General features: G+C 41.2%; 1 protein-coding gene across 1 annotated transcript; it reads left to right on the top strand.

The window, feature by feature from the left end:
• Nucleotides 1-2,407: 2,407 nt before the first annotated feature.
• On the top strand, nucleotides 2,408-9,792 carry pycr1b (pyrroline-5-carboxylate reductase 1b). Its single transcript, XM_070988244.1, has 9 exons — nucleotides 2,408-2,560; nucleotides 3,199-3,292; nucleotides 3,723-3,793; nucleotides 3,961-4,140; nucleotides 4,462-4,569; nucleotides 4,676-4,789; nucleotides 6,142-6,234; nucleotides 7,314-7,477; nucleotides 7,817-9,792. The coding sequence occupies exons 2-9, from the start codon at nucleotides 3,226-3,228 to the stop codon at nucleotides 7,989-7,991; spliced, it is 972 nt and encodes a 323-aa protein (XP_070844345.1). The 5' UTR covers nucleotides 2,408-2,560; nucleotides 3,199-3,225; the 3' UTR covers nucleotides 7,992-9,792.
• The last annotated feature ends 220 nt before the right edge of the window (nucleotides 9,793-10,012 follow it).

The following is a 10,012-nucleotide window of genomic DNA, read 5'->3' as shown; positions in this document are numbered from 1 at the left end:
GACATGAAAGCTGAAATTATTTGTCAATTGATGAGTCAGTTCACAGAAAATGTATTGGCAATTAATTTGATAGGTGATTAATTGCTTAAATCATAGCAATCCCATTGACATCACACAATCTCTTTTTCAAGGGAGCCGAGATAGCAGCATTACAATGTTTCTAACCACAGACATACAAACATTAAAAGCACCGAAACAAAACATATATTATCAGCTCAGAGAATCATATATAGAAGAAGACAGACAGGAGAAAGTGGATTAAGCAAAAGAAGCAATTAAAAATTACAGATGAATTTACCAAAAAACCTTTCACTACATTTTAAATTCCCTAACTGGGATCAGATCTGTCTGCAAGTGGTCCCAGGTTATATACATAAATATGTACTAGTGAATGAGTGTGCACAAGGACAATAAAGGCTACTGAACACTGCCATATAGAGTGCAATGGTGAGTAAGAGCTTTGCAGCCAAACTTCATAGAGCTGTGGTACACTGTATCCAGCAGATGCAAGCAGTGAACAGGCATGCATGAACAACAGATCACCTTAGTAAAGTAGTGGAAGGAACGTAGCTTCAACCAATTTTTTTTATGGCAACAGAGGAAAAGCAGGATTTTTTTCTAAAATAAAAACTGAGCTTGAACTTCAGTTTCATTACTGAGTTTTCACTGTGAGGTTTAAAAGTTAAGCAATCATCAATTAAATACCTAGATACTTGTAGTGTGACACCAATTCAATCTGACTGCCCTGCAAGGTTACAATGTGAGGATGAAAAGTGATGAAAAGTTTTTTTTTTTATGGAGCATTCAACACAAGTTTCAGATCAGACAACCATAATTCTACAAAGGCCAGCAGTCTGCTCAGACAATATTGAGCAGCCATTGCTACATAACATGTGAGAATTTGCTGCTTTTCTTTCTCATATGTGATTGAATATTTTTGGTGTTTTGTAATCTTAGACAAGGCATGTAATTTAAAACATCTCACATTTAACTATAAAGAATTGTGATTTCACTTGTTTTACTGTTTTCTGACATTTTAATGATACGATTAATCAATTAATAAATCAAATATCGAGCAGATTGATCAATAGGCAGAACATTGTTTACTGCATGATATGAGGTGTGAATCCCAGGTCGAGTCTAATCATCAGTGATAACTCATGTATTCATGTTTGATTTCCATCAAGTATGAGAGATTTCTCCTTTTTTTTTTTTTTTTTTCACTGTTAACCTATTTGTTCTCTTTTTGTAAACCTGTTTACTCGATTGTATCATGTGTACAAATCTTCAGATTAAGGTGGATATATCATTTATTCAGAGAGTCTAGGGACTGAGGTATTGATTGCACCCTACTGACTGATCAAGGCATTAAGGTATCAAGATTCATTTATTTATCATTTTATAATACAGGCTTGTACCGAAAAATGTTTAATGCTACACACACAGAACATATATACAAATATCTATATTAGAATAGAGTTTAAAAAAGAATAGAACAATTTATATCTTTACAATTACTTACATACATATACTTAGACACATAAATCTATACATACAGCTAGAAAGTAGGTACAGCATGTGCAAAGTCTATTTCCCTGAAAGTGACTGAGCTCTCATAGTTTTGTGGTGTAAACATTCAAAATAATCTGTATTCAGGATGGAACTGATGGAAAGGCTCGGCCTGGGATGAAAAGATGACTTGAATGAGGTCTCTAAGTGATATTATGTGGACAGTATATCTTTTATAGATGTAGCCAGTTTATAAGACAGTGGTTTTAGTAATGAGACAGCACAGACAGGAATAGGCTATTTTGAAACAGCTCTGGGTTGATTTTGTAAATGGTGCAAACATATGTTAGACGGTGGTTTTACTATCTATCTATCTATCTATCTATCTATCTATCTATCTATCTATCTATCTATCTATCTATCTATCTATCTATCTATCTATCTATCTATCATGTATTGATCTTTGGTTTGGCTGTAGATATGAATGAATGCGTGAATACTGAGGTGGTGAGGTAGGGCCTCAGTTTTCATAAAAGGCACTGCTGCACATTTACATTGTCAAAGTACAGCATGTTCTGATGCTATACTGGAGGATTAGCTCTCCTCTCCACCCACACACTTCAAGTCCCATCTAACCGTGTGGAATTCATCATACACGGTCTGAATAGAAACTGTCAGTGCTGACTTTGGCCAATATAAACATAACCTACTCTACACCTCACGGTTCATATACTTGACCTACATTTTGCCGTGGCAGCTTCGTCGCGCTTCCACACATAGGACTGATGCAACTGGGCGTGACGGAGGGTAAAAACCCGCCCAAATGCTGTGATACAGTTTCTCAATAGTCAGAAGCTCACAGTGTCTCTGTCGTGATTGGCTAGCGTAGCTGTCCGTTACAGTTATGGGGGCAGTTTAAGGTCGGTTAAAAAAAGGAAGCCACGTTGACACAAAGTGGTATTTTCAGTTTTTTTCTGCTGCAGGGAAATAACGGTCACGACGCAAACTTATATCCGTTAAGTCAGGAACGTCAGTCGAAACGTGTGGAAAGGTAACTGCCTCCTCGTTACTTGAATTTATCGTGTTTCTCATTCATTTCTGGTTGTGAAACCTAGCTAACAGGGCAGCTAGCCGAGGACAGGTGGCTACCAGCTAACTAGCTAGGAAATGCTATAATCATCCATCAGCATCAATTAGAGCGCTAGTGTTAGCACTGGATGAATTCATGACTTATTAGCAAACAGTGGACAGTGTGTAACAAGGCTAATGTGAAGGATTTTGTGGTAAATAATGAACAATAACGTTATAACTTCAGCTGGAAAGCAAAGCATTAAGTTACCCTAGAAAGTTTTTTCATGCATTTGAATTTGGTTTGAATGCAGAGCCCACAGCTGTAAATCAGCAAATGTGCCCATATCCCAGTAAAGTCACCCATGGGTGCTGCCAGACTGTCAGAGGAGGTGTTTCATCATCATTCACAGTCTGTGGGCCAGCTCCAGGACTTTTCTCTAGATTACATCATCACCAATGCCTGTCTCTGTACTTTTCATTTTAAGGAAAGACCTCATAAAATTACCAAACTATGAAGTTAACAACCTAGGTCAGAAGAAAACTGTGACATGCATGTTGTATGGTTGGCTGTTGTGGGATGTTTGCTCATAAATTTGGTCCACTGACTGGATTTTCCAGGCCAGAGAAGCCACATCATCTAACAGGATGAGTGTTGGATTCATTGGAGCGGGCCAGCTGGCTCACGCACTGGTGAAAGGGTTCACGGCTGCAGGTGAGGCCACTTTCTTTATTGTGCAACCTTTGCCTTCAACCACTGATGTCAAATCATACACAGCTGATTTTGGGCAGGATCAGGATAAAATGCAGTCACACCTACACATACACTGTATACTGTATGAACACATTTCTGCCTGGCCTGCAGAGTTGCACAACTCGACTCATTACTATGTGCACAGAGCTATTTTCACAAATCCTATTCATGACCCGAGAATTCTAATTTATTAAATGTTAATGACTTTTCCTGTGCTTCTTTTGTTGTATGTATTGAAGGTAGATAGTTCTTTATCTGTTTCCTACCAGCTGCTGTAGCATGATGTCAGTTTTCCTTCTGGGGATCAGTAAGGTCTTATCTTACAGTTGTCATTTCCCACCTTGCACATCCTCATACCTCACTCTCCACCCCCTCCTGTCTCCCTCCCCAGGTGTGATTGCTACCCACAGGATTACAGCCAGCTCCCCAGACACAGACCTGCCCACTGTGTCGGGGCTGAGGGTGAGAAGCTGAGATTCTGCTTTTGTATGTTATGGGAAGTGAAATAGAAACACTGGTGTAAGCATGCATGTGTGCAAGCGTGGGCTTGCCCAAGAGGAGCATGCAAGATGCAAGTTGCTGTCCTAACACCTGTTCGTCATCATTACCAATTCCATTTCCTTCTGCAGAAAATGGGGGTGAACCTGACAACAAGCAACAAAGAGGCCGTCAACAAGAGTGATGTGCTCTTCCTGGCCGTGAAACCTCACATCATCCCTTTTGTTCTGGATGAGATTGGGCCGGACATTGAGGACCGTCATCTCATCGTCTCCTGTGCAGCAGGCGTCACCATCAACTCAATAGAGAAGGTCGGCCTCTATCACTATCTCTCTCTGGCTTTGGAATCCACAGTTATCAATCTGCTGAAGTTTCACAGGCTCTTCATGACTCCATCTGTAGTGTGCAGTTTGTAGTATTGTTTTGGTCCTCTTGTGAATTTCCATAATTATTTTGTGTCAAGTCTTTCCCCTCTTCTCCTCAAGCATTTCCATCCTCTAATTTATTTTCTCTCATCCTCCCTACCTCAGATTAAGTTAAATCAAGTGTTGTTATGCTAACATGTGAAAGACTTGTTTTACATCCTCCTCGACACACACCTGTCCCCTGTTCCTGTTCTTGTGATTTCACAGAAGCTGCTTCAGTACCGTTCGGCTCCTAAAGTCATGAGGTGTATGACGAATACTCCGGTGGTGGTGAGAGAAGGAGCTACAGTGTACGCCACTGGGACACATGCAGAGGTAAAGTGGAGGGGAAGCAAGAGTCCTATGAATGAGTTAATTATGTATATGTTTCTTTGACTAATTCTCCCATAGCATTACCAGCATGTTGTCTTCCTTCTTTCAGGTGGAGGACGGCAAGTTGCTGGAGCAGCTGATGGCCAGTGTGGGTTTCTGCACTGAGGTGGAGGAGGACCTCATTGATGCTGTCACTGGGCTGAGTGGCAGTGGACCTGCCTATGTAAGTGAATTCAGGCCTGTGTGTTTGTCACAAACAGGCGTATATGAGGTGTGATGATTCCACCCAGGATCAGACTAAAAGGTGCTGCAGAGAAAGGTTTGGGCCGTTGCTGTGTGGTCTGGTGTTGGAGGAATAGTCTGTGTCATCCGTTATCATAAAAGCACTGGTGATTAAACTTTTTGTCAGCAGTCACAGGATTTATTCAAATTTTGTGCCAGCTATCTTGCAATTTCTGTATCAGCAAAGCTATCATCGTTTTCTTTTTTCTTTTAAACTCTTCTTTTTCCACTCAGAGACCTATTTGTTTTCATGTAGGAATGATCTGATGTGTTGTGTTTTTGGAAGACTGGTTGCCATTACTTCATCTTCAGGTGTTGGGCTTCACAGCAAGATCCTAAATTAATGTTTATTTTTATTATCAATCACTTGTTTTTTGATGAATAATTTAATTTAAAAATGTCATAAACAATGACATTTAAATAAACCATGCCTCAAAATGATGAAGTGTTATCTGACAAAGTCAAAAACTGTATTCATTGTAACAGGAAACAGACAAAAGTATGCTAATCTTCATAGCTGTAAGCAGTACATCTTTGGTATTTTTACTTGATGAGTTACTTAAATGGGTTTTTGGTGTGTTGGTTGACTTAGCCGATTAAACAGTAGGTCTGGCTGGTTATATGTTGACTCGATGTTTTCAGGCTTGAGTTGTAGACAAGAAAAACTGCAGCAGGGAGTAGAGATCAAATGTGTGCCAGGCTTTTCCTGTGTCAGGATACACTTCTCTCTAATGAATGTGTCCAGTAGAAAACATATGACGGAGCCCAGCTTTGGTAATGGCTTGTATTGTCATGTGTGTATTTCAAAATCTCAGTCGTTTTTGCTTTGTAAAATGCTCACGTCAAACAGAGGTGTGCAGTGGTTGAGGAAATAAAGAATAATCGTCGGTGGGTTTTATCTGCTGTATGCAGGTAGTTTGGAGTATAGGCTTGAAAGTGTCTGAATATATTTTTGCCCATCCTAACCCCGAAGAGGCAGTGAGGTAACTTTTAATTAAGTGGATGTCGGTGTTAAAGAGTCAACTTGCCTTTCTGCCTCATACTCTGCAGACTGGAGGCTAAATAATAAGGAAGAAGCAAAGGAAGCTGGGCTGAGCATCGGTCTGTGGAATCAAATTCTTCATCAATCAGACTGTTAGGTTTACATTTGTTGAATTTGTGATGACATTGCTCCCTAAAGGGATAACTTGTAACTGTGTGTGTGTGTGTGTGTGTGTGTGTGTGTGTGTGTGTGTGTGTGTGTGTGTGTGTGTGTGTGTGTGTGTGTGTGTGTGTGTGTGTGTGTGTAAACAGGCGTTCACAGCCCTGGATGCTCTCGCAGATGGAGGAGTGAAGATGGGTCTGCCCAGGAGACTGGCAGTCAGACTTGGAGCTCAGGCCCTATTGGTCAGTTATATTTAGTGTGTGTGTGTGTGTGTGTGTGTGTGTGTGTGTGTGTGTGTGTGTGTGTGTGTGTGTGTGTGTGTGTGTGTGTGTGTGTGTGTGTGTGTGTGTGTGTGTGTGTGTGTGTGTGTGTGAGAGAGAGAATGAGAGTGTGTGTGTGTGTTATTTATGTGTCTTTCACTGCGTCTGTTCTCAATATTAAGTCCACTGGTCCTCAGCGTATTTGGAGGCGGAAAACACAGTCGAATTGAGTAGCTGTTTTCAATGTACCCAGCATTACAGCATTACTTCTAACCGCTGATGTAAACTTACAGAAAATGATGAAATTCCAGAAAAATAAAAGCCCGTGGGGTATTCTGATTTGCCTAAAAACTGAAGATTAAAAAGATAAATTTTCAACATGCCCGGTCGACGTGCGTCATCGAAGAAAGGTAAAAACAGGAATGTCTCGTTGCTGCTGTATTCAGCATGAGTAATAAAACTCAAATGTTGCTTAATTTTGTTAATGCAGACACTGTTTTAATCACAATTTGGCAAAAAAGATTACTCGAAATGATTCACTGCAAACAGTTTTTGTAATCGTGGCAGCTGCTTCAGGCTCTATCTTCTGCTCACCGCTCACTGTGTTCAGCTCCGTTGTGCATTTTTATGAGCCGTCTTCTGTGTTTAGCCTTTTTCTGCAGGAGTCTTTTCAGATGTTGTTATTTGTTGTAGACAGTAAATACTCTTGGTCTGAGTGTCTCCTCTTGTTTGCACATTTGTCTGCGGGTAACACTCACCAAAGGCACGATAGTTGCATGGTCATGTTTGTCTGTTGTAAGTCAGGAAGCTGCCTGGAGGATCTTTTACGCATTTTAGTGCCTGTACGTCAGATTAGATTTCATTTCCTGGAGGAACTTTATCTTTAATTCTATATTCTAATGCATATTTGCACTATTTGTGCACTACTACTACTGCTCAGGATAGTTCGCTGTATCAGCAATCCATGACTATGTAGGCATAAACGATAAACTGTCTGTCATATGAATCAGTTATCTACCTGCATTTTTTAAGTTTGTCGTCATGTTCCTGTTCCTCTTCAGGGAGCAGCTAAGATGCTGCTGGACTCGGAGCAGCACCCGGGCCAGCTGAAGGACAACGTTTGCTCCCCAGGGGGCGCCACCATCCATGCCCTGCACGTCATGGAGAGTGGTGGCTTCCGAAGCCTCCTGATCAATGCAGTAGAGGCTTCGTGCATTAGGACACGGTGAGACAGTTGCACCTGTAATGGCACCATCACCAAGACAAATCTGAGTATTCCACTTCGAAGGGCTGCTACACAGGGATTATTTAGAAATAATTCCATATTATAAATCTGTTGTTTTATGTAAAGATAAATACTAAACCAATATGAATATTTCAAGCATGCAGTTCTCTCTTGGTCTTATTTAAGTGACCCCACTTACCTTCCTAACGCCAACATTGAGATACTGTTGACTCACACACACACACACACACACACACACACACACACACACACACACACACACACACACAAAAACCTACAGTCTAGTATCTACCACTACATTGTCTCGTCCTCTAACAGGGAGCTGCAGTTTCTGGCAGACCAGGAGCGCATCTCTCCAGCAGCCATTAAGAAAACTACGCTGGACAAGGTGCTTCAGCAGCCCGGAGTCGCAGTCAGCGGAGTGGCTAATGGGAGCGGCAGATCGGGGCTCAACCTGTTCAACACTCGCAGCCCTGGAATCAAGAAGAACTGAGTGCACAGGGGCAGGCGCACACACAAACACATTACAGGTTTAAAGGTATACTATGCAGGATGTTCCTAAAAGACAATGTGTAGACTCAAAAGTGCAAAATCATCACTTGAAGCCCCTAGAAGTGTGTGGCAGTGTCTGTATTTGCAGAGACCCTGCCCTCTGCCTGTATGGTCTTATTTTGCTGAGGTCAGGACATTTCTGGGCTGCAGCCTTTGGGCAGAGAGTGTGCAGCCCCCAGCCAGTGACAGCACATAGGTGAGGTCGGGACTTTCTAAAAATTTAGCAGCCAGGTGCCAGACCATAAGCGGCACACATCCTTGAGGAAACTATGAAAATGATGGAAACGGTGAAAGAAATGCCGATATAGCGAGGAAAAACCCCAAGCTGACAAAGCTCACTCCAAGGGTGAGTCTTTCACTCACTGGTGAGCACTGAAGGAGAGGATGGGGAGGAAGAGTGACGCAGAGTTGGCCAGTTTTGTGTTGGACAGGTAGGTGCTGGTGGTTGGCTAAGTTAGATTGCTGAAGTATTGGCTTTTCCATTGCAACAAACGTTATGTTCCTCCAATAGTACTTTGTGTTTCTGGTGGCATTGAGCCAAATTTGAATGTTGCATTTACAAACAGTAACTGACATTTCCTGCATAATATACCTTTCAGTGTACTGACATGTACACATGTGGACATACTCAAATCCTCTGCAGCTGTTCAGCCAAACAATCAAAAAGTGGACACAGGACTGGTCTGAAATCCAAATTGGCATAATTGCCAAATTATTTATTCATACTTGAGTTAAATGTGAACCGTGGACCCGGTGGTGTCACCACCACAGTGCACACAAGCACAGGTGTATTCTGGGTGCATTGCTCACAGTTATAGCCTTATGTTGTGATGCAGGATTATTGTCTACACATACACACTGAAGAGCAAAAGTGCATTTACAATCTGTTGTCTGTCTGTGTTCGGGCTCTAGACCATCTAAGCCTGTTAAATGGTAATGACCCAGTGGGCCATCATGGGATCCTGGTACACACCACCAGGCAGCAGATGGCTGCTGGGATACCATCAAACTCGTAATGTATCCTGTTAATGTCTTTTTTTGTTGTTGTTAAATGAAGCCACAATGTAAATCTTCATGCACCCCTCCTTTTATTTGTGCAAATATTTTTGTTTGGCCAACAGTGTTTTACTGTTAGCAAAGACTGAATATGGATTGAACAAAACAAATGGATAACTTCATCTTTGGTTGTTTTTGATTGTTGTAGATGAACATTATTGTCTTCACAGATAATATACCTTCCTAACAGTGTTGTAATGGGGTTTCTAGCACATAAAGAAGATTGTGCCTTTTGTGGACAGAAAATATAATTTCTCACATATGAAGGTCATTCCGAGCTTTAAAACACCTCTGACAGCATTATCCTCAGATCCCTGTGTTCATGTGTTTGTTTTTGTCGTACTTAAGGACATTGTGCGTCTTAAACCCCAAATCTTTAACTGTTCTCTTGAACCCCCTGTCTTGTCACCACAAAGGCACACTTTACATTTTCTTTCATAAGGGAATGTGACATTGTTACCTGAGAAGTGCTACAACACATTCATCTACACAATGAAACACTCGGAGAATATATTCCTATAGATTATGATGTAAAAGAATTACATCAGCCTTCAATCCGTCCTAATTTTGTACTGTTCTATATATTTTTATCCCCATGTAACATGTTATGAACTGTTTTGTTTGGCATAACAACCACAGAGTTGTTTTGCCAGTCAAAAAGTCAATATTAAAGAATCCGAATCGAATACTTTTGTGGAGTCTGGTTTGACTGCTCTGGTTTTGAAGAGTTGTTTTGTGTCTGTTATTTCAGCTCTGCTTGTTGTCAGAGCTCTGTTCATCATGTTTCCTTGTTATTGATTTGGTTATATTTTGAAGTTTCCCTTTGACAAGGAGCAACCGCTCTTGATCAGCGAGTAGTTAACATGCACCCTGGCCTGCAGATGGCACCCTATGACCCATTTGTAC

Source organism: Chaetodon trifascialis, chromosome 2 (genome assembly GCF_039877785.1).
Source record: "Chaetodon trifascialis isolate fChaTrf1 chromosome 2, fChaTrf1.hap1, whole genome shotgun sequence".
Lineage (NCBI taxonomy): Eukaryota > Metazoa > Chordata > Actinopteri > Chaetodontiformes > Chaetodontidae > Chaetodon > Chaetodon trifascialis.
The sequence above is the reverse complement of the archived record's forward strand: the minus strand, read 5'-3'. Positions and strand labels throughout refer to the sequence as shown.

Coding starts and splice junctions, on each gene's coding strand:
- pycr1b (XM_070988244.1), top strand. CDS start 3,226: ATGAGTGTTGGATTCATTGGAGCGGGCCAGCTGGCTCACGCACTGGTG. Junction 4,141..4,461: donor CCATCAACTCAATAGAGAAG/GTCGGCCTCTAT, acceptor GTGATTTCACAG/AAGCTGCTTCAGTACCGTTC. Junction 6,235..7,313: donor TTGGAGCTCAGGCCCTATTG/GTCAGTTATATT, acceptor GTTCCTCTTCAG/GGAGCAGCTAAGATGCTGCT.